General features: G+C 42.7%; 4 protein-coding genes across 9 annotated transcripts; 3 read left to right on the forward strand and 1 right to left on the reverse strand.

Moving 5' to 3' along the window:
* The first annotated feature begins 3,058 nt into the window (after positions 1–3,058).
* On the forward strand, positions 3,059–11,734 carry tom1 (target of myb1 membrane trafficking protein). Of its 6 annotated transcripts, none has more exons than XM_071474483.1 (16): positions 3,059–3,260; positions 4,537–4,621; positions 4,767–4,845; positions 4,962–5,111; positions 5,207–5,341; positions 5,453–5,587; positions 5,783–5,899; positions 6,116–6,249; positions 6,377–6,419; positions 6,536–6,644; positions 6,796–6,859; positions 8,262–8,331; positions 8,747–8,812; positions 9,311–9,373; positions 10,333–10,372; positions 10,992–11,734. In XM_071474483.1, exons 1-16 carry the CDS (start codon positions 3,209–3,211, stop codon positions 11,084–11,086), a joined length of 1,437 nt encoding a protein of 478 aa, XP_071330584.1. In that variant the 5' UTR covers positions 3,059–3,208; the 3' UTR covers positions 11,087–11,734. The 6 variants fall into 6 exon arrangements, with proteins under 6 accessions (XP_071330584.1, XP_071330585.1, XP_071330586.1 ...); XM_071474484.1 differs by having other exon boundaries at positions 6,119–6,249; positions 10,992–11,229; XM_071474485.1 differs by lacking the exon at positions 8,747–8,812.
* A 632-nt stretch (positions 11,735–12,366) lies between these two features.
* On the forward strand, positions 12,367–18,268 carry gcat (glycine C-acetyltransferase). The gene is made up of 9 exons (XM_071474520.1): positions 12,367–12,646; positions 13,203–13,333; positions 13,441–13,542; positions 13,626–13,772; positions 14,163–14,317; positions 14,908–14,990; positions 15,322–15,493; positions 16,444–16,565; positions 17,494–18,268. The coding sequence occupies exons 1-9, from the start codon at positions 12,427–12,429 to the stop codon at positions 17,643–17,645; spliced, it is 1,284 nt and encodes a 427-aa protein (XP_071330621.1). The 5' UTR covers positions 12,367–12,426; the 3' UTR covers positions 17,646–18,268.
* Positions 18,269–19,131: 863 nt separating this feature from the next.
* Positions 19,132–25,367, forward strand: mcm5 (minichromosome maintenance complex component 5). Its single transcript, XM_071474509.1, has 16 exons — positions 19,132–19,464; positions 20,314–20,440; positions 20,564–20,692; positions 20,790–20,962; positions 21,046–21,201; positions 21,295–21,464; positions 21,554–21,725; positions 21,814–21,925; positions 22,364–22,507; positions 22,595–22,660; positions 22,745–22,921; positions 23,003–23,115; positions 23,209–23,337; positions 23,459–23,601; positions 24,131–24,258; positions 24,991–25,367. Exons 1-16 carry the CDS (start codon positions 19,292–19,294, stop codon positions 25,090–25,092), a joined length of 2,214 nt encoding a protein of 737 aa, XP_071330610.1. The 5' UTR covers positions 19,132–19,291; the 3' UTR covers positions 25,093–25,367.
* Positions 25,368–25,419: 52 nt separating this feature from the next.
* Positions 25,420–27,079, reverse strand: hmox1a (heme oxygenase 1a). Its single transcript, XM_071474525.1, has 6 exons — positions 26,938–27,079; positions 26,791–26,849; positions 26,545–26,656; positions 26,237–26,452; positions 25,887–26,159; positions 25,420–25,719 (listed from the first exon to the last, which is right to left on the reverse strand). Exons 2-6 carry the CDS (start codon positions 26,838–26,840, stop codon positions 25,561–25,563), a joined length of 810 nt encoding a protein of 269 aa, XP_071330626.1. The 5' UTR covers positions 26,841–26,849; positions 26,938–27,079; the 3' UTR covers positions 25,420–25,560.
* Positions 27,080–27,519: the final 440 nt, after the last annotated feature.

Here is a 27,519-nt window from a genome sequence, read left to right on the forward strand (position 1 = left end):
AAGCGGCAGTAGAACTCATTCAGATCGTTGGCCAGACGGAAGTCGTTAGTGGAGTGGGGGGGTTTAGGTTTGTAGTTTGTGATCTTTCTGAGCCCTTTCCAGACAGAAGCAGAGTCGTTGGCTGAGAACTGGAGCTGAAGTTTCTCAGAGTACAGTCGTTTAGCTTCTCTCACCGCTTTGCTAAACCTGTACTTGGACTCTTTAAACTTGTCCCTGTCCCCACTCCTGAAAGCTTCCTCCTTTTCCTCCACACACAGTATCTGGTCTGCGAGCGCCCGCTGTGCCTCCTGCACGTTGGCCTGTGGTGGGATGTAAACACTGACCAGGATGAATGAGGTGAACTCACGGGGGGAGTAGAAGGGCCTGCAGTTTATGATGAAAGTCTCCAGGTCAGGAGAACAGTGCTGCAGGATCACTGTCACGTCTCTGCACCAGCCACTGTTTGCATAAAAGCAGATTCCTCCACCTTTGGTTTTGCCGGACAGCTCTGAGTCGCGATCCGCTCTGAAGAGTTGGAAGCCGGCCAGCTCCAGCGCAGAGTCCGGATCGATCCACACAGCCACGTCTCCGTGAAGCACAGGACGGCAGATGAAGAAAAGTCTCTGTTCTTCTGCACCAGTAGCTGAAGTTCATCCAGTTTGTTGGGCAGTGAACGCACCTTGGAGAGAAAGATACCTGGGAGAGGTGTGCGGAGTCCGCGCCGGCGGAGACGCGCATGCGCACCGGCACGTTTTCCTCTCCTCCGGTGTTTCACTGCGAGAGCAACGGTCAGTGACCTCTGACCAAAATGTCCAATAATCCCACAGGTGAGTCGAGAAAGGTGGGAAAAAATCCACTGGAGTTGTTTCTCTGATGTTAATGAGCTCTTCTCTGGTGAAAGAGCTCCGGAAACCAAAGCAGAAAACTGGATTTATAAAGAAAATAAGGCAAAAAAATGCGCACCAACACACCGAGGCAGCCATCCGCGGCGCCATGGCAACAGAATGATATGCAGCATATGCACATAATTTAAACTAAATAACAGATAAAACTAGAAACTTGAATTAGATATGAACAATATTTGGTAAAAAGTCTAAGTTTAACACATCTTAGGCTGATAGGCTGAGTTTATTTGAGAAACATGTATGTGACCATTGGATAATATAATGTAAACAATATAGTGTAAAGATAAATGTATGCATAGAGCTACTGTATGTTTTGGTGTCATGGTGTGGGCTCTGATCTTATCCTACACAGCTGAATGGCCTGGGTTTTTACAGTTTTTCTCTTGTGTTGATGAATTTCTATGTACAGAAGAAAGTACACCAATGCTGTTAATAAAATATTTTCTGTTTACTGCTCCGTTTTAGGTCATAGATTAGCTGTTATAGCTGGACAACTGTAATCTCTCCACAGATTTCCCCACATTATCTGAATTTTCTACTCTCTCTGTTCCCAACTTTTGACAAATGCCAAGAGATTTAACTACAGTAACTTCAGACTCATTGGATTCTCCACACAATGTAAAGACTGTGAGCTCCTTTCTGTCTCTGCAAGATCAAACAAAACCCTCCATCAGGTCAGACTACACCTCAAAATAATGGACACGTCTTTTCTTGAAGGAAATGTGTGAAAATTATAAACGGTCTGTATTTCATCTGTTCTTTGATCATCACCCACACGAGTTCTTTTTAATGGTCAGAACAGCATCATCTCTGCTGGTGTAAACAGAGGAGAGGGCTGTGCATCAGCAGTGAGAGTAGAAGCAATAATCTCTGTTGCTGACTGGCCGGTGAGTCACTGTGTCTGAGTCACATCGAGACCATGATCAAACAACTAATGCAGCTCCCCAGTGTCAGTGAGAGTAACATTTCTGTGTGTAAACAGTCTGTCATTTTTAGGAAATGCACAAACTCATCCCTGTATTTTGTTCCTTTTATAGATGCTCTGGAAGATTAGTGAATGCACCACATGGACATAAATATTCAGAGGTCTTAGAGTTCAGACAGGAGTGTTTGTTTAGTGTAAGTGAAGCTACACTAACCTGCCCAGAGCAAAAATGAGCTGCTGGGCCTCTTAACCCTCTGTTGTTCGAACTCTGTGCAATGTGCACAGTTTTTAATTTTGAATATGCAACATGTTAGCATCATAAGAATTAACAAAGGTCTTAAAACACTTCTAAACAATGACCCTCTTCAAGGTGAGGCCACAATATCAGATAATAAATCAGCACTTAGGGCCCTTCTCAGGTCAGCTGGTGCTGTGATTTAATGTGGCATATTCCCAATCCAACTTTCAATTAAATAAGCACAAACCAGTTGACACACAATAACCTGACAGGGACCTCGAGTCCAAGGCCCCTGAGGGCAGTTTGCCTTTTTATTGAGCATTGGCAGGAGGTCAGCAGAAAGCACTGAGCAGCATAACCTGATACAGTGAGATGTAAAATCAAACAGTGCGCCCATGTGGCAGAAAACAAACAACACAAGCATGGAGATTTGTGGAAAACGTGACGCATTATGAGTTCATGTTCTGACCCATCAGATCCACCCATATTCATTTAGTCATGGTCACACTCGACAGGCACGTTTGACAGTACATTCTTGACACTTGAGACCTACTCCCTTTCTTTGGAGCTTTTAACCATAAAACATGGTCTACATGGAGCATGACTATAAGCTTGACACAGACTAAACATATAGAAATTTCAGCCTTTGTATTATTACTTTGTCCTGTGTGAGTTTAACTTTAACAAACGTGTCATGTACAAGTAGATTTTCTGTGTCCATTTTTCTTTTTACAAATGATTTACATGAAAGACAGTATATATGTATTTCAGCATACATCATGTGTCTCTTCAGTTTTCATAGTAACAGATGAAATTCTTCATGTATACAGTATTTGAATTTATCTCGGAATAGCTGATACAAAGACAGAAATGACTTATTAACGCCACTTTTTCAGAGCTGAGTGCAGAAGGGATCACTGCCTGTGTGGGGCGCAGTTGTGGTGAACCAGGATGACTGCACCGCCTATGGGATAATTGCAGGCTGCTTTCCCTTTAAAGTATGACGCAGTTCAACTAGTGGCCCACTTTGTTGTGTGAGCAGCGGCAGCAGCGGCAGCGGCAGCGGCAGTCTGCAGGAGCGGCCGGGCTCGTTGTTGCGTACGGCTCAGCCCGGGGACATCGGCGCTCAGCTGGGCCCTCACCGCCCTCACCGCCCTCAACATGGAGTTTTTAATGGGGAATCCGTTCAGCACGCCGGTGGGGCAGCGGATCGGTGAGCCGTTTTATTACCGTCGCATCGTTACATTGTAATGACCAAACCAAACGCTTCAACCAGACTCAGTCATCTTTGCAGCAGACGTTACGCCTCGGACAGCCCCACGCAGGTCCGGGTGACCCCCCCCCCCCCTTTTACATGAAAGGCTTTTATCATATGCGCTAATGCGGCTATAACTGCAACAAATGAAAATGATGAATTCAAGTGAAATTCATTAAGACTGACAGAAGAGCAGCGGCTTATGGTTTGACTGACGCCTGCACTGGACAATGATTTGGCAGAGGCGGGAGTAAGAGGCTCGGATGCGCCTATTGATTGGTTGTTATTGTGTCTGTTGAACCTGCCAGTGGCTGGGAGGGACAGACAGTGGCCGACATCCTCCTGACCCAAATTTGATTTATATTTGGCTGGAACCTAATGATTCATTGCACAAGTGTTTTCATTGACTGATGGAAATAGAGAGTTAGTCATCAAAATAAGTGGATACGCATATTTAATGATTGCAGCCTCAGTGTCACTCATTATACAGAGTGTATATTTTTACTAAAAACTTCATCCCCCACATTCTGAAGGAAAGTATATGAAATTTAACAGAATTTGACTTTGTCCAGTATTATCCTTATGCCTTTCTCCAGTTCACTCAAACACCTGTGAAAAGTCTGGTGCCTGGCCATTTCTACATTTATATTATACATGCAACTGTTCCTTTATTGTAATCATTAATGTTACATATTATCTTTGTACAATCTGTGAGCAGAAAGAGGATGGTGACAGAAATGAGATTCATAGCCATTTCCTGATTGTATATAGAATATATTATATATACCATATATAATATTTTATTGCAATTAATATGAATTCTTTTCTTTAAAATTAAACAGTTGTGTAATTTATGCACCTAATTTAAACATTTCTTGACTTAGCATGTTTTCTATGTCAAAGACATACTTGAACTCATCAACAAATCTCAGCTCACATCAGCATAGAACTAAAGACTCACAATCAACTACAAATTTCATATCATTTTCATATATTAGGATTCATAAGGGTCCTAAGATTGAACCCTGTGGAGTACCACATATGACCACAAACTTAATTTGTTAACTGACTATTTAATGACTATTATTACTGTTACTGTTTTTTCTTTCAGAAAATGAAATGTACTGTTAGCACTGTGAAAAATGATGTTTGTCATGCGTCAGAAGAAATAATTATTATAAGTCAGCAGTTTCACATTTGTTGGTCGTGTCATATTTCTCTTGTTATTTTTCAGAGTCTGCGACCAGTTCCAGCCTTCCATCAGATGACTGGGCTCTCAATATGGAAATCTGTGATATGATCAACAGCTCAGAGGAAGGGTGTGTATGTGTGTATATGTGAATGTGTGAATGTGTGTGTGTGTGCGTGTCTGTATGGGTGTGTGTGGGTGTGTGCGTTATCTGTCTTCATCAGGAACAAGCTGATCCTCTGGAGGTTACATGTCTCTGTCCGTTCTGATTACAGGCCTAAAGATGCAGTCAGAGCCATAAAGAAAAGGATTGTGGGGAATAAGAACTTCAAGGAGGTTATGTTGGCACTTACTGTGAGTGTTGTTTACAGCTCAGGCTTTGCCATCACGCTGCAGACTCTGGTCTTGTTTTATTCAGGTACAGTCAGATATCAGACATGCTTTGATTTGCTGTGTTCGTCTGACGTCAGGTCCTGGAGACCTGTGTGAAGAACTGTGGCTACAGGTTTCACATCCTGGTGACAACCCGGGATTTTATAGAAGGGGTTCTGGTGCGGTCAATCATCCCGAGAAACAACCCTCCACTAGTCCTGCATGACAGGGTGCTCGGCATCGTACAGGTGAGGCACGAGGTGCGGCTACAAGGAACAAAAAATGAGGCTGCTGTTGCCTCTCTCAGCTGTCTGGTAGTAATTTGTGGTTTTCTCTTGTCAAGGCGTGGGCTGATGCATTCCGCAGCTCACCCGACCTCACGGGTGTGGTGTCAGTGTACGAAGACCTGCGAAGGAAAGGGCTTGAGTTCCCCATGACAGAACTGGACGGTTATTCACCTGTGCAAGGCCCCAAAAAGGTTCAAACATGACTGACTGCACTTTGTTTTACTGCTGGTAGCTCGGTGCTTATCTATCTATCGCCTTTGGTCTTTTTTCTTTTGGGTCATTTCTGTGCCTTTGCCTACCAGACTTTGCCTGGGAATGGGCCTGCTGTCACTACTCTGCCTGCTGTGCTCCTTTCTTCCAAACCTCCGCTCATCCCGCCCCAGACCTCTGAACTCAAACTGGCCCTAGAGGGAACCAATGCCTTCACTCCCAGCCAGGTGATGGGTTGTGCTCCCTTTCAGTGGCATGTTTTGATATTTCAATAGCACTGTACTGCTTTTAATCACAGATGTTGGTTGTCTCACAACTCAGGTGAAATAATCCTCTTTCTCAACCACTTATGAAATCAATATTTGCCTTTGCAAGGAGTTATTATAGCTGTGTTTATTTAGGAAATACTATTGATATTCCAGGTGAAAAGGCTGAAGGTAGAGCTGGGAGTGGTGCGCAGCAACCTGACCATGATGTCAGATATGATGAGTCAGCTGGATCCTGTCACGGTAAAACAAGCAGACATGGAGCTTCTGGAGGTAAAAAAAATAAAATAAAATAAAGAACAGACTTAAATAATAATGTATTATAATGTGTGTTCTCTGCTCTTTCTGTTGCAAGAAAATGATTTTCCATCCATTCATGCTGAGTAACACGGCATTACCCTTAACTGATCTAGTACCATGTACGTTTTTGTGCTGCATCTGGCCCCTCGACCCCCCACCCACACATACTATGTTTGATTGTGTCATTAGCAGTTATACACAGTTTGTAAGGAAATGCAAGACAGGATAGTGAAGATCGTCCCCAGACTCAGTGAGGAGAAGCTGATTGAAGAGTTACTGGCGACAAATGATGAAATGAACACCGCCTTCACTCGCTACCACAGGTTGACTACATTGTTATTATTATTATTATTATTATTGTTATTATATTGCACTAACTTGTTATTGACGAAATGAGAGAATTGTATCTGTCTGTTTGATAATGACATACTTTTGTTCTGCCTTTTACAGGTTTGAAAGACGCATAACAAATGGTCAAAATACAACACAGAAGGTAAAGAACAGGGCAAAAATTAATGGATTGGCTGTTATTCTCAACAGCTCAACACTCATGATTTTATGAAATGGAGGCATTGAGGTATTTTTGATTCATTGCTCTTTGTTTCTTAGAGTCATACGTATGTCAACCTGACAGACCTCGATGTTACAGCTGAGTCTCAGGAGTCAGGAATTGCATCAGTTACCAGCGACAGTTTGTCGAGTCAGTTGGCAAAACTCAGTAAGTCTGTTATTTATTGCTCATGTGTAGTTGTGAATACATGAATTATGTAATTGCTGTGCACAAGCCTTCATACATACAGAGTGTGTTTGTACTGGTTCTATGCACTGTAAAATTAACCCTCTGTTACCTGCTGTTGTTCTTCTTGCAGGTACAAGTGAATCAGATGATGCATTATCACAGAAAATAAATGTCTCCACTCAACCAAGCCCAAGGTAGAGAAATACTATAAAGCATAGCTTTGATGACATTGATTACACTCATTCAGTTGTTCAAAGATTGTAGAGTAGCTCAACTAATTTGAAAAGATAGAAATGACAATTTAAAAGAAAAACTGACATACTGAACATTACATGATGTATTTGAGAGTATATGGACTAGTGTTTCAGGAGAGCTGAGGCAGTTTAAACAGTTAGCTTAAAGTGATAGATGAACAGATGAAAGCATTAGCTAAAGGTGTTTGATAAACAGTCTAGATGCTTAGCTAAAGTATTGGATAAATAGTAAAAAAGCTTAAAGTAGTGGTTGAATTAGGTAAAGATAACGCATAAATGGTTAAAGTTAGCTTGTAAAATGTCATGAAGATATGGTGAAATAGCTCACAGTAATAGAAAAGGCTGAAATAGGTAATTGGCAAGTAGTGGGGAAAGGGTGACAAGTTAGAAGTAGTGGATAAATGGTTGATACGGTTGGCTACAATTAGTTAATTGAAAAAATCAGCTAAAAGTAATGAAAATAATGTGAAAAGACCTAAATAGAGGGATGAACGGCTAATATGGTTAGCTTAAATTAGTGGATAAATGGCTAAAATGATTGGCTAAGAGTAGATGGTTGATATAGTTAGCTAAAATTATTTGAGGAATTGTTGAAACAGCTATAAAGTAATGAAAATAGTGTGAAAAAGCCTAAATTAAGGGATTAACGGCTAAAATGGTTAGCCAAGAGTAGATAGTTGATATAGTTTGCTAAAATCAGTGTATAAATGGCTAAAATGGTCCGCTAAGAGTAATATATAGATGGGTGATATAGTTAGCTATAATTAGTTGATAAATGGTTAAAATAGCTAAAGTAATGAATACACTGGGAGAAAGCCTAAATTGAGGGATTCATGGCTAAAATGGTTAGCTATACTTTCTGCCACTGTTGTAAAACACAGAACCTGGACATTGCCAGTTCAGTCATATGAACAAATTATCATAGCAATTTTCCACCTTTTAGATATTCATTAGTGTTAAATAACATGGCCACATCTGGAACGTGAGTGATGACGCTGATGAAGAGGTACTTTGATAATCAGATATGGCCGTGGTGGTACATTAGACAAGAACGGTTGTGAACCACTGAACTAAAAGGAATGCTGTAGGAATAACAAAGCAAATTTTGTTGATTTGTTATATCACAGTGTTGCAGTTACAATCTTACTGAGCAGTCATGTAGTTCAGGGTAAATTCTCAGGTATGGCATTTACAGAGGTTTTGATCTTTTGTTTTGGAGTAAGATTTTGACTTACTCAGTCTAATTCCTTTTCAGAATATGTGCCATGTGTATTTCACTGCGTGTTAACCTGAATTATTATCTTACACGGCAGTTAATCAGTGTACAAATCTCCTGTTTCAGCCAGCAGAGTGATGTTGCAGTGGACGGCCTGGCTCAAGCTCAGGAGAACAGACTACACAACCCTGGAACGGTAAGCAAAGATGCCGTGTTATTCAGGTTTGACACAGTTTAACAGGTTTAGTCACAAGATTCATCAGCTGACATGATTGAATTTTTCATATCTCTGACATGACCTTTGGGACAAGTAGGAGAAAAAAATACTAAGTGCTTGTTTGGCTCAAGAATTATTTCTAGCTTTTGACATGAAAAACAAAACTCACTGTATCATTAGCCTCACATTTTGATGTTGTGTTCAACAGAGTAACAAACTCTCTTTATAGATGTTCATGATATTGTGCACAATGTCTGAACTGTATTATGTGCAGGGGAAAAGTGCTGCCGTGGGTGAGTTTCAGTCAGGACATAGGAAACAATTAGGAAACGTGTGTTACTTTGTCTCAGAAACTGCTCTCCTCCCTAAATGAACTCTCTGTCTGTACATGAAGGATGACAGCCCTGCCTCCAGCCGCAGCTCCTCACCAAAGTTAGATTGGATGATTAAAAGGGGAATGGTGGGTCTGTGTCTCAAATGTGTCCTGGTTATAGATTCACCTCTCCACGCCCTCTGTCTCTTGGTTTTGTCATGAGGTTGCAGTTTAATTTCTCGCTGTGGTCTGGATTGCTTTTGTTTGGATCACTTTTTGGGTTTGGTGGTTCACGTATTGAGATTTTTTTTAAAAAACAATGGTTTGCATGCTTTTGTATGTGGTGAAGACAGGAAAGATATTTTGGGAGTTTAATTTTGTTCCCACGCCCAGTACAGAGCATGACAGTGTTTGGTTTGGACTGTCCTGACATGCTTCATTTTTGTCATACCTGTAATCATCTTCACTCAGTGCTTTGCTTACCGACATGTGGTTGTTCTTTAGTGGGGGTTGTTTTTGGTTTATGTTTCTGTGTATGTGTGTGTGTGTGTGTGTGTTTTTATCTTTGTTACATCGTCATGACATTTTATCATTAGTTTGTATTTAACTGCACTGACCATCCTGGTGCTCCGCTTTCTTTCTTAGATTCCTATCAACCAGTCCAATGTAATGGATGATATTGAGAAATGGCTAGCGCTGGATGATGAGGTAAATGCATTTACTCAAAATAAAGCAATAAACATAATAGATATTATCTTGTTTTAGCACACATTTTTCTGCTCATGTCTTGGTTCACTAATGGATATGTCTGGTTCATTTCCACGTTTAATTCACTGTAGAGCTTCACTAACTTAATTTCTCCCGGAGCTCTGCACTTCAGTTCACGCTCAAACCAAAGCAAGCTTCCACAGTCAATCACAAAAAGACTTAAATGCCTCTGAACATCCAGTGTTTTGGTCACTTTGAAACCAAATTAGGCCGTTCACTTACAGTTCTGCGATGCTGCATCTTCTCTGCATTCAGACTGAGCAACTACAGCTGAAACAAATTGGGATTTAATTGATTAGTTCATTGACAGAAAATTAATCAACAGTTTTGCTGCTCTATTAATTGTTGCAGTCATTTTTTTAACCAAAAATGCCAAACATTCCCAGGTTCAGCTTCCCAAGAATGAGCATTTGCTGCTTTTTGCTGCTACTTGAGCATATTTCACTGTTTTCTGAGGTTGTATAGACCAAATGTTAAGAGAGAAAATAGCAGCCAAGCTAACTGATTACAGCCCTGCTGCCAACTAGGACAACATTTTCATGTAAATTCCCTTCCAAGTATTATATATGTGTGGGGTCTGGTACCATTAAGTCTGTAACACAGATGTGTCAAAAATGTTTTACAAAATGTATTTAAAACTATTATCAGTGAAATCCACCCAAAAACAATGACGAGTGGTTTGTGTTACATTTATTCACTTATCAAAATGACATTTAACACTGGAATGCCAACAATACTAATAAAATATACAATAAATAATAAAGCACATAAAGCATCAAGTGGTAAAGCCCCTTTTGCTTCTTTTTAATGTTGTCATCAGGTTTCTAATTCTGCTTGTTTTAACCACACACGTTGTGTATATGTATATAAAACAATATTTTTTTCTGTTTGTGGTGCAGTATGATGACTACGAGGACTCAGATGGTGTGACCAGTGAAGGTGAGGCTCTTTACACTTTACTTCCTGTTTTAAAATGAGCAGCTGTTACAATTCACTATTTGTATTTGAGATAAATGTTCACCTGCAGCATCTGAGGAGTTGTCTCAGTGTGTAGTTTGTTAATAATATTAGTCTACACACATTGCAAACTCGTCCCAGCACTTTGGTGTTTTCGCTACACGTGGAGCTACAGGCTGAATGAGAGGTTTTGAGTAAATTTTGCACTACTTCACTCTTTACATAAATACATTTAATTATTTTTCTACCCATTAGTCTTTTATCTGCTTCTAAATAATTCTGCATTCAACCAGCAGGTGGAACTAGAGCCTTGAATAAAAATGAGCATCTGGTGCTACATGCTACTCTTTTCAGACGTTTTCAGCACAGAAACCCAGCTATGACATTTTAATTTATTTTATATGTAGCACAATACATTTAGATAAATGTGGTCATTTATTGGTTTTGGGTTATTCTGACCCAAACGTTTTTTCACTACAACTACTACAAGAACTGCTCACTACTCTAAGGATCAATATAAACCCAAGACTTTAACTTATTAAAGTCTTTAGATGACTGATAAAGTGTTGTGTCACCTAACCCTGGTCGTCTTCCTCTGCAGAGTTTGACAGGTTTTTGGCAGAGAGAGCGAAAGCAGCTGAGCGCCTGCCATCACTAAGGGCTTCCTCACAGGACACCAACCACTCCGAGTCTTAAACTACACTTAAACCTGCCAAACTAACGATACTCATGAAGCTCCTGCACCATCGGTGGAGAGATGAAGATGTCTTTTAGGTGGTTGAATGGCACATTGGATATATGGGGAAATGGCAACTCATATTTGAGGAAAGACATCATAACTGTGTATACTTACTGTGGAGCAAATGTGTTTTTTTTAACTGATAAGAATAATATTGTTTGATGAAGGCCAGAGGTTTTTACTTGACATTGCTGTTTGAGGGTTTGTCCATGTGTGGAATGCAAACATTTGCACATTTTATATGGTTACATTCCTGCTGTTGAAGGAGAGAGAGGATATTGTTACAAGAAAAAACAAAAAACATTTTGCATCATAGATTATGTATTATATTGCTGTTGTATATATATATTGTCTAATATGATGATGGGTTACAGAAAAAACTCCCCTGTCAAAGTAGCAAACACTGTAAACCTGTTTGTAAGAGAAGCTCAGCTGTTACATAAAGCAACAGGCTGATGCTTCACATCATTATTGATGTAGGATGAAAGAAAACTGGATGAGGTTTTTTACATCCAACGCTCCCTTGTGAAGACGTTTTACTTGAAGTTTAACAGAAAGTCATGACAGACTACTGTCATATATTAAACTAAATCTATTAACTGGAAGTCTGTTTGTTTTTTGATTCCTGTCTGTTGTTAATTAGATTTGTCCCGTGGGTTTGGTCCTGAATATGTCACAAACCAGCTTGGGTCTCATTAATCAGTGAGTAAACAGAAACATTATTACTATGCAGTTTACACTTCACTGACAACAGATTTTCATAAAACAGAGCAGATATATTCTAACCTATTATCACTTTACACATGGGATACAATTTGATGTTTACCAGAGTTAGTTGTGTTTTATCTTGAATTCATGTCAATTACCCTTCAGATGAAATTAAAGCAAGGAGAAATCTTTTAGGGGTCACAGAGGGTAAAGTGTGTGTGAGAGAGTGTAGCATGCTAATAATGACAACCAAACACAAGGGATATGTTTTTTCTTATTGTCACACAATAATAATATAGTTAATGATCTTTGCTATCAATAAAAGGTGTAGTAGTTTAATGTTGGAGAGAAAACAAGAAGGGCAGTTTAGTACAGTTTATATTGAGCAACACGTTGCCACCACAGTGAAACGGCACCAGCGAGTAGTAATTACTCCCTGAAATCTGATTGGACAAAACAACCCACCCTTCCAAGCGCTCTGCCACCTGATTGGCCCGACGCACATACGCCCACCCCTATTACATGACGCAACCACGCCTGCAGTCCTCTCCTGCGCGTTTGACACCGAAAACACATCGGCACCACCGTCATGTCTCTCGGAAAAGCTGCCCGGAGTTTGGTGAATCCGGTGCGGGGGGTCCTGCGGCTCCCGACCCCCGCTTCGAAGCGGACTTATTCCGCCGGTGCTGCGGCCAGAGCGGTGCTGGAAAACGAGCTCGACGGTATCCGAGCCGCCGGGACGTGGAAGGCGGAGAGGATCATCACGTCCAAGCAGGGTCCGCAAATCAGCGTGGACGGCAGTCGTGGCAGTAAGTGGTGGTAGTTTATGGTAACAGCAGTAAGTTTAAGTGTGACGGAGCGGAGACCTTGTCCTTAAACGCACCATATATAAGTTGCAGTTGGCGCCCTGCCGCGATGTTGTCTTGATGTGCACGAGAAAGTCCCTAAAATGGTTTAAAACATCAACGTGAGCCCCTTTAAACTGAGCCTGGCCTGAGCCAGCAAAGCAGCCAGTCAGTATTTACATCTCAGGATGAACCTCTGCCAGGGATTGACTCTGCTGATGTATGAATGGCTTCAGGCCAGGACCCCTCATGTGTGACACAGGCTCTTTTCCACTCATCAGGATGGCAGTGACACGGTCCTGTGCACTGTTAATGTCACTCTCTCTTCTCTTCTGGCTTGTTTGTTTTGTTTTTGTTAAATGATACAGACTGAAATTGTATTGTAGGTGTTGAGCTGCTCACATAGGTAATTGTCCTTCTGGATTAAATTGGAAAGCAGATAACACATTCAAACAAAGAGCTTTTTACCTTTGGTTTCACGTTCTCCATGACTCTCTCTCTCTCTCTCTCTCTCTCTCAGGCATATTGAATTTCTGTGCCAACAACTACCTTGGACTGTCCAGTCATCCAGAGGTGGTGCAGGCTGGGATTGATGCTCTTAAATTGTACGGTGCTGGATTGAGCTCAGTCAGGTTCATCTGTGGAACACAGGTTCGATGGCTTATACAGTCAAACAGCACTTTAACACATTCATGACAACACATTGCTCTCTAACGGCTACATTCAGTGAGGTACTGAGTTTACGCTGTGGTTTGTAGGATCTGCACAAAAACCTGGAGCAGAAGCTTGCAGAGTTTCACGAGAGGGAAGACTGCATCCTCTATGCTAGCTGTTTTGATGCCAACGCTGGGCTGTTTGAGGTATGTCACACTTCACACTGGGACAAGATGAGGTAGATGTCTCCCATCATGCTCAGTAAGGAATCAAATGACTCTTACACCAGGTCCTGTTGGGTCCCGATGATGCGGTGCTGTCCGATGAGCTAAACCATGCCTCCATCATCGATGGGATCCGCCTGTGTCGAGCAAAGAGGCTGCGCTACAAACACATGGACCTCAGTGACCTGGAGAACAAGCTCAAAGAGGCGCAGGTGTGTGGATCTCCTCCTGTGCTGCAGGAAACTCGTTGCTGAGTTAAATCAGCCCCATGTTCGCTCTGTAAACTCCATGATGAGGAATGCAAGAACAGAAACCTCGGTGCAGGAAGGTTAGCAAAGGGAGACGGGGCTTGGCCCAGGGTCCGTCGTATTTGCATAAGGCAAAACCAGGGCAGATAAAACTATAATGATAAATGTTCATCACGTCTTCATCTGAGACATATGCGTTATTTATAGGCTCATTCAGAGGGAGTTCACTCAGGTCAGTCTCATATCATCTCCATTTGAGTTCCACGGTGCATTAAACCTGTATCACTGATGTAACAGGGTCAGGGAAGGGGCACAGTATTGATGAGCCTGATCGCTGTGATTTGTCCTCCTCAGTCGTCTCGTATGCGCCTGGTAGTCACAGATGGAGTCTTCTCCATGGATGGAGACGTGGCTCCCTTACAGGGAATCTGTGACCTGGCTGAACAGTACGGAGCCATGGTGTTTATAGATGAATGTCACGCCACCGGCTTTCTGGGCCACCGCGGCAGGTGAGTGAGACTCCTCCAAAATGCAAAGAATTTACAGAATATTTTTACAAATTAACCAATGGTTTAATTATGGTGTATCAGTGGAGGAATATGGAAATTCCTCTGTTTGACTTCTGTCCTTTTTCTAAGACACTCCGGTTGCAGGAAAGACAAAAAAACATTTCAGTTTTGAGCACTGCTGAATAGTCTCCTCGTGTTTCATTTCAGCTGTCATGTTGAATCAGGACATCACCAGTGACCTGTGTCTTTAGGATTTTAAGTTGCACTGAATTCAATGACATTACGTATTTAATATTACAAAAACAAAGATGGAAGTAAAAGAACTTGAACATTGTTTGAGGTTTTGTTATATGTACTGTAATAAGGACTAAGTAGGAGGGAGAAAAGATGGGACATATTTTAAGTTATCCCCACTTGAGTCCTCATGTGTTCTTATACGATTTGTCAGATCACTGTGATGACAAACTCACGCCACTAGTCAAAGTCAGGAACGGTGAGATGCAGCTGTTTACAAAGGGGCTTCAATAAAGTCAAGTTCAATCTTCATTAGTAGGCCATAAACTAACAGTACGACTGCCTGTGATTTGCAGAGGAACAGACGAGCTCCTGGGAGTGATGGACAGAGTTCACATTGTAAACTCCACCCTGGGGAAAGCGCTGGGAGGAGCAGCTGGTACGTCCGCAGCGTCAGGCTTTTTATCGTCTTATATAGTGTTTGAAGGGGAGCATGTTGGTAAACAGACACAAAGCAGCATTATTATTCATTCGTATCTCTGGTCGCCTGCTGGAGGTAAGTCCAGTAGTCAATCTCCTTTTTGCTCTGTTTTTAGTCTCCACCAGCTCAACACTTGGGTCTGTAGCTTGTTAGATGTTGGACTGTCTTCTCCAGCTGGTCTCTTTGATGAGTGAGGCTTTAACAAAGCGCTGTTATTATGGTGCTAATAGAGACGGTGTAACTGCTCCACGCCAAATCAGCCTTTCTCTGCGTCCTGCTGTTTTTTCAGGTGGCTACACGGTTGGCCCCAAGCCTCTCATCGACCTGCTGAGGCAGCGTTCACGGCCATATCTGTTCTCCAACTCCCTCCCCCCTCCTGTGGTGGGCTGCGCCACCAAGGCTGTGGAGCTGCTGCTCGCCTCCAATGAGATTGCACAGAGCATGACGGCCAAAACCATGAGGTGCGTTTGTTCTACAGGGAGGGGGGTGGGGCTATCTGCTTTTGTGGTTTTCTGTTAGTCAGAGACGCCCACTAAAGGCTTATCAGTGTTAGTGTGTCAGCGGTAACAAGCCAGACTTTTTTTTGTTTGGTTTGTTTTTTTACATTAAGTTGCCTTTTTTACTTTATTTTTTGTGTATTTGTTCACTAACAACTATTGAAAACATTGGAAGTTGTGGTCAGGTCTAAAAGGATCGTTTCTTGTTTTTTTTTCTTGACAGCAGACTTATTCAGCCTTCTGTCAAAAAACATACATTATAATATCAATATACATGATACAGTGTGTTTTATTTGTTCTTGAACATGAACCAAATGAGCTAATATTTGTACTGGCAGCAGAGTGGTTCTAAATGTGAACTGGGAATAAATGATTTCCTCTCATCTTGTTCCTTGACCTTGCTCAGTAACACCCACATACAGCCTGCAGGCCACATTATGCAACTGTAAAGTACTCACTGCGTAGACGCTAAAGCATCTGCTCAGAATGATTATTGAAAGTTAGAATTTACAGACGCCTCATCTGGAAGAACTTTATAAGTGTTTGTTGATACATTCATGAAAATGTAAACACAGAAGGCAGAAAAAAAACCAAAGACAAAACTTTTACCACAAACAGTCCAACAGCAGCTACACTGACATGTTCATACGTACTAACCTGTGCGTGGCAGAATTTCTTACATTGACAAAGGCTGCGTTGACGTTTATTTTTATATATATATATATATATATATATATATATATATATATATATATATATATATATATATATATATATATATATATATATATATATATATATATATATATAAAAAGGTTTTCCGGCTGGATTTCTGCTGTTTTGTGGTTACAGCTGAAACTGTAAATGTGTCTGTGATCATGACTGTAATATTTTCCTCTGTGGTGTCCTCGCAGGTTCAGGAACAAAATGACGCAGGCTGGTTTCACCATCGCAGGCACAGCTCACCCCATCTGTCCTGTGATGCTGGGCGACGCGCGGCTGGCCTCTCTCATGGCCGACGACATGCTGAAGCTCGGTGAGGCCGCGGTGAAAACCAGACTCAGTGGGCTGAAAACAGCTGATTGTGTCTCGTTTTGTTTTATATTGTCAATAGAGATGCACAGATCAATCGGCAGGTGATCGGAAAAGGCGTGACCCGCTGTGATCAGTGCCCTGACCCAGTCTCAGATATCTGATTCTGTGCTGACCAGATTTACACTCATCCGCCACATGATTGTTCATGTAGCGCACACAACAGCACAGACACAGCTACACAGACGCACAATTTGCCTTGGTGTGAATGTTCTTCACCCTGAGAGAGGAAGACACAAAACTTTGAATACATGTAAGGCCAAAGTAGGCCATGGAGGAACAACCACAAAAATATTCTGTAATATCAGACACTTTATCACCATCGTCCCGCCGAACATGTCCACTTTCAACAAGCTAGCAAAGCTAAAGCAGCTAAACTGATGCTGCCTCACTGAACTGCTGCTGCGCCTCGCACACACGTGGCCATCAATAATAAATAATAATCATCTTCCATCGTTGAGGAGCTTTATGAATCTTCACCTGTAACCAGTCACATGATTTCTGTTGACCCTCGTTCAGAGAGAGAGAGAGAGAGAGAGAGAGAGAGAGAGAGAGAGAGAGAGAGAGAGAGACCTTCACCTAGTTATTAGATAGTTAATTGTCATGTTTAATTATAAACATACGATTGAATTGTTCATTAAAGAAAAGTTACAAAATGTTTGTGTAGCTGTAAATTATAGTTCTTAGAAAGAAAATCAGAACTGGCCTTTCAGACTTTTAAAAACTCACAATCGGACAAGAAAATTGCTTTTGGTGCATCTCTCATGATAAAATGTGGCCTCATTTACACCTGCTGCTTCCACGCCACACGTGTCCTGACATGACTGAACCACGCTGCGCTGTCTCTGTTAACACGTCTCTTCCCTCCACAGGAGTGTATGTGATTGGTTTCTCATACCCCGTCGTACCAAAGGGCAAAGCCAGAATCCGCGTTCAGATTTCAGCGGCGCACACAGACGAAGACATCGACCGCTGTGTCGACGCTTTCATCCAGACGGGCAGAAAACATGGCGTCGTCTCCTGAGTATGAGCAGGAATCAGCAGAATTACTGAAGAACCATGAAGAGCCTGCCCTTGCAGATCAAGCTGCCTGTTACTAAAGACCTATGAATGATTTTCATGGATATATTAGTTACATTTGTAGGTCAACGGAGGTTAATGTTATTTTTGTGGTTGCTTAGCCAAATAAAGCACTTTTGCTAACGTGTAGGTGTGTATTTATAGAAAAAGGGCTGTTTATTCCATATTTCTAGCACTAATTTTATGAGAGAGAAAACATTTCTACCAAGTCTTTGTATCTGTTGAGAATAGATGAGTTTATTAAAGCTTCTTACTCATCCTTTAGACAGATCGTGGTTCTAATAATTGTGAAGATAACAAAGTTACAGAGGCTTTGCACCTAAGCAAGAGAGATGCTTTTGGCTGAAAGAAAATGTGCTTATTTTCTCAATTCCAACATGAATCAAAATTGACAGTATGAGCTTTAATTATATTTAAGCTCCTAAAAGTCATATGCTGTGTCTGAACATTATCTCCTCAGTGGGAGAGCTGCTTTGCCTTATTCCTCATGAGATGTGAACAGCAGATATGCAAATTCAGAATATAGAAAAAATGGTAAATATTAAAATTTCCGCTCACTTAAAAAAATGTATCTTGTTTATTGTTTCTTCATTTGGATGTTTAATTATCACTTTGCAAAGTGATATGTGTCTCTGTTTGTGTGTGTGTGTGTGCGCGCGCACAGAGTTTGACACTAAAAGGAAAATTGCTCATCTTAAATCTGAGTTAATGGCGCGTGGGTACGAGCAGGAGAACCAGTTTGGAGACCAGTCGTGGTCCAAAATGCAACTGGCACAAGTGTGATGTGGAAACTTGAAACCTCAAGCGCACATACACTGATGATGATGATGATGATGAAGATATTTTCAGTGAAGTAGGAGACACCTTGTGGCCAGTGGTTAAACTTTTGAAAAAACAACATTTGCATTTGGACAAGTAGTAACTAGAAGCTGTCTAGTAGCAGAGTAGTTGCAGTATGTGTCTTTAAACATGTCTGGATAGGATTGTTAAACTTGACTGTTAAACTTTATTTTGTTGATCTTTAACAGGTGTTGGTGTTGCAGGAAAGCTTGGTAATTTATGGATGAATATTGAAAATACATACATATATAATATAAAATAAATATATATATAAAATACAGTTACATCCTCTGTAACTTCAAAGGATGTTCAAAAATGTTATTGTTCAACTGTGTCTACAGTTTGTACTTTGTAAGTACTTGTAAGTACTTTAATCTAGTATCTTGTTCTTGCTTCTTTGTGGCACATTAATAGATCATACTCCCCATGCTGTCTCCCCTCCCCCTGTTGTCCTTTTCGCGCCATCAGTGCTTACAAGTCCCACCTTCTCTTAGGAGACACGCCTCCATGTTGCCGCATCGGCCAATAGCAACAGGCGCACCTTGCTTTCAGCCAATCAGAGGCCAGGAGAGGGGCGTCGTGAGAAGCGGTTCGCGGGAAACAGACGGGAAGGAGTTCAGTTTTTGCCGCGAAGCAGCTTCTCAGAGCAGCTCTGTCTCCGGCCATTACATCCGCTCTTTTAATAAACAAAAAACAGTTTCCAAACTCCTCTTTTCGTTCGCACCGTGGTGTTGACCGACCAGCTTCAGTATGTCTGGCTTTGACGACCCGGGAGTTTACTACAGTGACAGCTTCGGAGGTGGAGAGGGGCCCGGCGGGGACGAAGGGGGGCAGAAGAGGATCCAGATCAAGAAACGGTTCCGTGAGTTCCTCCGGCAGTTCAGAGTGGGGACCGACCGCACCGGCTTCACGTATAAATACAGGTGAGCCAGACCTCCCCGGGTAAATAAACTGTGATGGGACATTTTGAGTAGGGACAGTATGTAAATGATTAGGGTCCGGAGGAGGGGAAATCTCACAATCTACCAGAAAATAAAAAAAAAAAGGCTATTTTAATTAACACATATATAGAATAAATAACTGTCAGTGGATGAACCACGTTAAGCAGGTACCAATATTGAAGGGTTATTCCACTAATTTTACATGATGAGTTAAGATTATTCACCTTGATACTCCTCAGCCATTGAACATGGTTATCATGCTTTATGTGGAGAAGGAAGGACCCTGATGATGTCATCAAGGTGATCCCAAATTAGGCTTGAAACTTTCTTCACATAAAGCCTGCTTTGAAAAAGTGCTAGTGTTTGGGTTTGAAAGAAGTGGGCATTAAGGAGGCAGTGGGGTCTAAGGAAATATGCTTCCAAGTTGCATTATGGGAAATGTAGGCTGGAGCTTTACCCACATTAGAGAGTAGAAGGTGGAATATGCCGGCCTCAGATTCTTCAACAGTGACAATGTTTTTGTATTCAGTCCCTCAGCTTGAGGAAATCACTGGTCAGTCTGGTCTTCCAGTGCTTTAAGTAGCACATAGATAACTCTGTGTCATTATTGGCAGTTTGGTGTAATTTACATGTGTAAGGAGGCTTGTTATTGGTATTATTTTAACTATTCACTTAGAAATTTTTGTTAAGTCAGTGAACCTGAGCTAAAGCTGCAGTATTAGCTTCATATGGATATTTGATCTGACTTTGTAGCTGTGGTTCTTCAGTGCTGGTGCAGCATGAGATTCCTTCTTTAACACATTATATTTCTTTTTTTCCCCTTGAAATCAGAGATGAGCTGAAGAGACACTACACCCTGGGGGAGTACTGGGTGGAGGTGGAGATGGAGGACCTCGCCAGCTTTGACGAGGATCTGTCGGACTGTCTCTACAAGCTGCCCACTGAGAACCTGCCACTGGTGGGTCTGCTGCAAAAATACACACTGCCTCCTTTTTCAGATCTTTAACTGAAGTTTCACACAGAGGTTTTTTACACTTGATTTTTTTTTTACTCTCTTCTAACAATTTGTATTAACTTACAGCTGGAGGAAGCTGCAAAGGAGGTCGCTGATGAGGTGACCCGTCCCCGGCCTGTAGGGGAGGAGACGGTGCAGGACATCCAGGTCATGCTGAAGAGTGATGCCCATCATGGGTCTATTCGCAGCCTCAAGGTACCTGCACATCGCTTTGTATCTCATGTTCTTCTAGTCATCACCAACAGTGTGGTTCAATATTTGTATTCATTTTTCTCCTCCCTCTCCCCTGCAGTCCGAGCAGGTGTCTCGTCTGGTGAAGGTGCACGGCATCATCATCTCAGCCACAGCGGTGAAGGCAAAGGCCACCAAGGTGTGCCTGCAGTGTCGCGGCTGCCGCAACCTCATCAACAACATCCCCCTGCCTCCAGGCCTGCAGGGCTACGCTCTGCCACGCAAGTGCAACAAGTGAGTTTGACCGTCAGGAATGTCTGCAGAGTACACTTTTCACCGTGAGGCAGGATTAACTCCGACAAACTCTCTCTGCTCAGTGAGAATGCAGGCAGGGTGAAGTGTCCCGTAGACCCCTACTTCATCATCCCAGACCGCTGCGTTTGCGTCGACTTCCAGACTCTTCGCCTGCAGGAATCTCCGGACGCTGTGCCGCATGGAGAGATGCCCCGTCACCTGCAGCTCTACTGTGACAGGTGAAGAGCAGATTCTCGAGGAAACACAAAATGAGGGGGAAAAAAAAGGGAAATATGAGTGATTGCAAACTCTCCTTTGTCCTCCTCTCTCAGGTATCTGTGTGACCGCGTGGTCCCGGGCAACAGGGTGACCATCATGGGTATCTACTCCATCAAGAAAATGGCTGCTGCAAAGGCCAAAGGCAAAGAGAAAGGCGTTGGCGTGGGCATTCGTGCATCCTACCTGCGAGTGGTCGGCATCCAGGTGGACACAGAGGGAGCAGGTGAAGATGGGTTCATGTGTCCGTGTGATGCACGTGATTCTAGCAGATGTTCCGCAGATGTTAATGTGTTGTTTCTTTGTCTCGTGCAGGTCGTGGTGCCACTGGGTCAGTTTCGCCGCAGGAGGAGGAGGAGCTGAGAGCACTGGCTGCTTCTCCTAACATCTACGAATCTCTGGCTCGCTCCGTCGCTCCCTCCATCTACGGCAGCGACGATCTGAAAAAGGCCATCACCTGTCTGTTGTTCGGAGGATCAAGGAAAAGGTGGGGCTGCAGACTGTGCCACAGAGAGCAATGATAAATCGCTACACCTCCTTCGGGTGTAGTAATGCGTTTGTGTCCCGTCCTCCAGGCTGCCTGATGGTCTCACTCGCAGGGGCGACATCAACCTGCTGATGCTGGGAGATCCTGGTACAGCCAAGTCTCAGCTGCTCAAGTTCGTGGAGAGATGCTCGCCTATTGGGGTAATTGGCTCCTCTTCTCTCTCTCTCTGTACTGATGGAGCTTCCCCTGTCTGCACCAGACCTCTTCATAATTTATTAATTTATTTATTTATCTTTATTTACACTCGAGAGTCATTGAGGCCAAGGCCCTCATTTAAAATGACGTCGAGCAAATCCAAATAATAAACAGATACAAGGTAAAAGAAACAATCAATTAAAACAAACTCATAAATACAGTTAATAAATAATGTACAGGAAATCAATTAAAACAGGTACAAACAGAAGTTAAAAGGTTAGAAATTATGGATTTAAAATTACCAAAAGTTACCAATGCATTAATTTAATAAAGTTTTGTAGTGAGTTGCAAATGGTTGGTGCAAAAAAGCTGAAAGCAGATATTCTACATTGTGTTTGGTAGATTTTAAATCCATCCTCTGATGCTGAGTTCTGCATCCTCAGGTTTATACCTCAGGTAAAGGCAGCAGTGCAGCTGGTCTGACGGCCTCTGTGCTCAGGGACCCCAACACTCGTGGATTCATCATGGAGGGCGGAGCCATGGTGCTGGCTGATGGTGGAGTTGTGTGCATTGACGAGTTTGACAAGGTAAGAATATTTTCAGTGGCAGGAGCTGTTTAATTGTGCTAATTTGTGCATCAGGATTAAAGACAAACATCTGCTTCTGTTGTTCAGATGAGGGAGGACGACAGAGTGGCCATCCATGAGGCCATGGAGCAGCAGACCATCTCCATCGCTAAGGTAGTAAAAAAAAAAAAAAAAAAAATCAACAACTCAATATCTTTGCTGTAGTGAGGGGACTAACTAACGTCTCTAACTCCTCAGGCTGGCATCACCACCACCCTCAACTCTCGCTGCTCGGTCCTGGCCGCAGCCAACTCCGTGTTTGGCCGCTGGGACGACACGAAGGGGGAGGACAACATCGACTTCATGCCCACCATCTTGTCCCGTTTCGACATGATCTTCATCATCAAAGACCAGCACGACCAGCAGAGAGACATGGTGAGCAGGCGGGGCGTGTGGCACGGATGAACAGGAACATTGTTATCGAGTGTGATTGTTTAATACTGTCGCTGTTTGCAGACTCTGGCTCGCCACGTGATGAACGTTCACCTCAGCGCTCAGACGCAGACGGAGGGCGTGGAGGGCGAGATCCCACTGGCCACCTTTAAGAAATACATCGCCTACTCCAGAACGTGAGTATTTCTGAACTCGAATACAAGACGTCTTTGAAGCTTCACTCGTGATGACCCATCGGTTTCTGATTTGGTCTGGATGTTTGCTCGCAGTAAGTGCGGCCCGCGGCTCTCTGCGGCGGCCGCTGAGAAGCTGAAGAACAGATACGTGGTGATGAGGAGCGGAGCGAGGGAGCACGAAAGAGAGAGTGACAAGAGACCCTCCATCCCCATCACCGTCAGGTATCTTTGCATGTTGACCTTCATGTCTGCACGTCAGTGGTGGGCCTGTATTTTCCCTCCATGTTTGATACTTAGATGCTCTTGAGTAAAAAGCTGTTGTGTTGCGTTTGTGGTTTTTCAGGCAGCTGGAGGCCGTCGTGCGTATCGCAGAGTCTCTGGCTAAGATGAAGCTGCAGGCTGTGGCTGGAGAGGAGGAGGTCGATGAATCTCTCAGACTCTTCCAGGTGTCCACACTGGACGCTGCGCTGTCAGGCAGCCTCTCAGGTGTGTGTTTGTGTGTGCGTGCGTGCGTGCGTGCGTGCGCACATTTATTTTATTATCATTGTTAATTTAAAATGTATTTCCACATATGCGGTCTGCTGTAACACTAACACACATTAGATCTGAGTGTGAAGAAACGAGTTGGCCAGTGAGTGGAGTCTAGAGTAACTAAAAATAATGGAACAGTGGAAGTAGTTAATGCGATGGTCATGGATGAAGACCCCAGGGTCAGGGTATTATCATGTTGGCTGTATGAAGACAAACTGACCTAAACACTGACGGTAAAAAAGTTCTTTAACAATATTCACCGTGATATATTAAAGATGTTAAACATCTGGTTTACAAATGAAATGAACACATTTACAACATGACGAGTGCAGATGTAGTGGGTCCTTCATCTGACAGGGCTGTGAGGGTGTGTGACATAAAAGGTTTTACCTAGTCAGAGAACCGAGACTCATGAATATGTGTTTTCACTGGGGGCAGTAGTTTCATGCTCTGAACATCTCTCCATCCACGTGTGTGTGTGTAGGTGTGGAGGGCTTCACCTCTCAGGAGGACCAGGAAATGATCTCACGGATCGAGAAGCAGCTGAAGAGACGCTTCGCCATCGGCTCCCAGGTGTCGGAGCACAGCATCGTCCAAGACTTCGCCAAACAGGTCGGTCTGAGGAAATCATGACGTGTGAAGCTGTTTGAGTTTCCTCTCAAAAGTAAATTTATTTTGGTAGATACTGAGACCGCGTGGCTTCCTGGAGTTGTTGATACAGTCTTCTCATCTCTTTTAATGTTCCCTCAGGGGAATCTGGTAAATATAATAATCGGCTCTGTCTCCGTTCTCTGTCCTAGCACACTGTAAACAGGCCTGTAGAATCAGTTTTAGTGCATAAATAACCATAAAGTACAATTATAGAAGGGGAACAGTTGCACGTTTAGCAATGAGAAGGCAAAAAAGAGTATTTGTTTTTGTGCATTTGTTTTTGTGCATATTTGCAGAGTTTTCTTTGTTCCTGTTCATGTATAATGTGCAGTTTATTTGACACCAATGTAGATATTAAATCACTGAATTAAAAGGGAAAAGCAGTCCTGTTTCCCACACATGTAACACGGAAGCAGCTCATAAAGACGACATGTGGACTAAAACTAAACAAGGTCACACAAAAGTGGTTTAAAAGCTCTACACGGGTTTAAAGACCAGAGAAGGAAAATGAAAACCAATGGGGTGGAAATAAAACAAGACAAAAACAAGACGATTGAAAAATTTCAGTTATTGAGTCCCAACTTTGATTTATAGAGAATAAATAAATTACAAGAAAGCAACAAGTTATGAGTAAGGAACTCTGGTCTGAGACCTGTGAGTAACCTGTATGTGCCCCTGTTTGTCCCCTCACAGAAGTATCCAGAGCACGCCATCTACAAGGTCCTGCACCTGATGCTGAGGAGGGGGGAGCTCCAGCACCGCATGCAGAGGAAGGTGCTCTACAGAGTCAAGTAGAGCAAACCGCTGCTCCAACACATATCCAGACTGTTATTGATGTAAATAGTGTTGCTCTGGCGATTTGTGCTCCTCTGTATTTACAAATAATCCAGTCACTGATTTCAAACTGGGATTGATTCAGTCGGATCTGGATTCATGTATCACAATGAAAAACATGAAAACAGGTTTTGGATATAGCACAGTTTAGCTGTTAATGGTGTTTTGTGTCGATATGAAAATGTTATGAAAATGTTATGAAATGTTTGCATGTGTAAAAAATAAAATATTTGAAATAATGTTGAGTTTGTTTATTTTTTTTACATTTAAATGATGAAAAGATGACAGTTTGACAGTGTAATTGTTTAATAAAGTTCATACAAATGACATTTCACAAAATGAGAAAAAAAATCACCACTTGAACTCAGACACTGATTTCATTTAAGTTTTCAGTAAAGTGCTGTGTGTGCGTATCCAGTGCTGCTGAAACTACAGGGCGTACATTCCCATTCCAATAGTGGCCAGGGCGACGCACAGTCCCACGGTGACCTGCATGAAGTGTGAGGACGGCTGCACGCCAGCTGGGACGTCGCTGTTTGATTGGTCAGCTGTTGTGACACTCAGCATTTTCTGCAAGTCGTCAAAAACCTGCAGGAAAACAAGTCAGACAAACGGTAAGTTGGCGCTGCGCTTCCTCTGCGCGTATTCATCACATTCACTTCCTGTTTTTATCAGTTCATGTGAGTTGAAGTGATTCTTCATGAGATGATTGGTCAGTGCGAACGTGCAGTAAATCTGCTCAGCTCTTTTCTCACCTGGATGTTGAGCTCGAAGGCCGACACCGCCTCCTTCAGCACCGCCGCCCTCTGCTCCTCCGTCAGCTCGATGCTGTTCATCCGGCTCCTGTACAGCTGCTTGAAGCGGTTTGGGCTGGTCACACCAGGGAAGGTGAAAAACGAAAGCCCCTCTTTGCTGCTCAGCCCAAGAGACTTCTGGGTAATTTTCCCCAGCACTTGACCTCCTGACAGGTCACCAAGGTACCGGGTGTAGGCGTGGGCCACCAGCAGCTCTGGGTTCTTCCTGCCAATCTGTAAAATAACTAATCAGCAATGTGTTTCTATGTGTGTGTGTTTGGATTCATACATGATTTCACAACGTCACCCACCTCTCGTAGCCTCTGTTCATATCTGTGTGTGGCTGCAGGGACGATCACCCTCTTCCTCCAGTCTGAGCCCAGAAAATGCTCCAGATCTCTCTCCAGAGGCTCCAGACGGGCGAGTTCCTGAGGGAAGTATATCGGTGCGACAGCTGGATGGGAAGCGTTTCTGTCCAGCTCCTCCTCCAGCGCCTTGTAGATCTCATAGAGGGAGCACAGCAGCACCTGACAGACACACACACATGAATATCCTCCTCTTAGGACGGTGTGAACATAAATAAATAAGAGACGTGTTAAGCGACACGAGCAGAACTGACCTTGTACTGCTGCAGGGTGATCTGTCCTCTCTGGTAGCTCAGCATCAGCTGTGTGTTTTCAGCTCGGACGTGGTTGTCTTTAGTGGCAGCTTTAATCTGCTCTGATAAATCGCTGAGGGCAAACAGACGCAGAAATAACTTTTAAAGTGTGACACCATCTCCTGAAAACACACAATTAGCTTCTTTATGACCAAATAGGTCTGAGATGTTTTAAAAACTCCTGTCAACACGAGTCAGTTTCCATACCTGCCAACTTCCCCAGTGTCATTTTTCCTGGCGCTCTTCATGTTCTCCATCTGTGCAGACTGTGATAAATGGTTGATTTGGTTCAGTTAAACACGTTTAATATGAATGACCGGGTACATATAAGTGTATTCAACATGTTTTATTTACCTGTGACAGAGCGAAGTCTTTCCTCCTTTATGCTGGGTGAAGTCCGTCCACAGTTGTCACTTCCTCAGAGTGAGCAGTCTCCTGTGGCCCCTAAGCTCTGCCCTGCTTCTTTTATAGAGCCGTGACTCTGTAGCTGCTGAGTCAAATGGGAAGTGTGAGTGCTGACTCACATTGCTCAAACTGCTGCGGTTTAACATGACAAAGCAATGTGGAGAAAAAAAAAAACAAAACAGAAAACATGATAAAGCAGAAATCAAAGATAGTGGCAGCCAGGTCATGTATTCACTCTGATAAAAGAGAAGTGGAGAGCGGACATGTGACCAAGTACATGAACACAAGTGCTTAAACACTTAACTTTAGTTTGACTTTCATTTTGTACTAACTTATACCTCCACTACTTTTCAGCGGGAAATACTGTAGTTGTTTAGACCACTACTACTTATTTACTGACTAGTTACTTTTTAGATTAAGAGTTTATGCACAAAACCCATGATGATCTTTTATGGTTTATTGCCGTACCATTCAGATTCTCAGCAGTATGTTAAGTACCTACCTGTTAAGTACCTGGCTCCACATGGACAG

Source organism: Trachinotus anak, unplaced genomic scaffold, assembly GCF_046630095.1.
Source record: "Trachinotus anak isolate AG129_WGS33_773 ecotype Australia unplaced genomic scaffold, CSIRO_AGI_Tana_v1 ptg000003l, whole genome shotgun sequence".
Classification (NCBI taxonomy): domain Eukaryota; kingdom Metazoa; phylum Chordata; class Actinopteri; order Carangiformes; family Carangidae; genus Trachinotus; species Trachinotus anak.

Coding starts and splice junctions, on each gene's coding strand:
- gcat (XM_071474520.1), top strand. CDS start 12,427: ATGTCTCTCGGAAAAGCTGCCCGGAGTTTGGTGAATCCGGTGCGGGGG. Junction 13,773..14,162: donor ACAAGCTCAAAGAGGCGCAG/GTGTGTGGATCT, acceptor TGTCCTCCTCAG/TCGTCTCGTATGCGCCTGGT. Junction 15,494..16,443: donor ATGACGGCCAAAACCATGAG/GTGCGTTTGTTC, acceptor GTGTCCTCGCAG/GTTCAGGAACAAAATGACGC.
- hmox1a (XM_071474525.1), bottom strand. CDS start 26,840: ATGGAGAACATGAAGAGCGCCAGGAAAAATGACACTGGGGAAGTTGGC. Junction 26,453..26,544: donor TCACCCTGCAGCAGTACAAG/GTCAGTTCTGCT, acceptor TGTGTCTGTCAG/GTGCTGCTGTGCTCCCTCTA. Junction 25,720..25,886: donor CCTTCGAGCTCAACATCCAG/GTGAGAAAAGAG, acceptor GTTTTCCTGCAG/GTTTTTGACGACTTGCAGAA.
- tom1 (XM_071474483.1), top strand. CDS start 3,209: ATGGAGTTTTTAATGGGGAATCCGTTCAGCACGCCGGTGGGGCAGCGG. Junction 5,900..6,115: donor CAGACATGGAGCTTCTGGAG/GTAAAAAAAATA, acceptor TTGTGTCATTAG/CAGTTATACACAGTTTGTAA. Junction 6,250..6,376: donor GCCTTCACTCGCTACCACAG/GTTGACTACATT, acceptor TGCCTTTTACAG/GTTTGAAAGACGCATAACAA.
- mcm5 (XM_071474509.1), top strand. CDS start 19,292: ATGTCTGGCTTTGACGACCCGGGAGTTTACTACAGTGACAGCTTCGGA. Junction 21,726..21,813: donor TTCGGAGGATCAAGGAAAAG/GTGGGGCTGCAG, acceptor CCCGTCCTCCAG/GCTGCCTGATGGTCTCACTC. Junction 22,508..22,594: donor GCATTGACGAGTTTGACAAG/GTAAGAATATTT, acceptor TCTGTTGTTCAG/ATGAGGGAGGACGACAGAGT.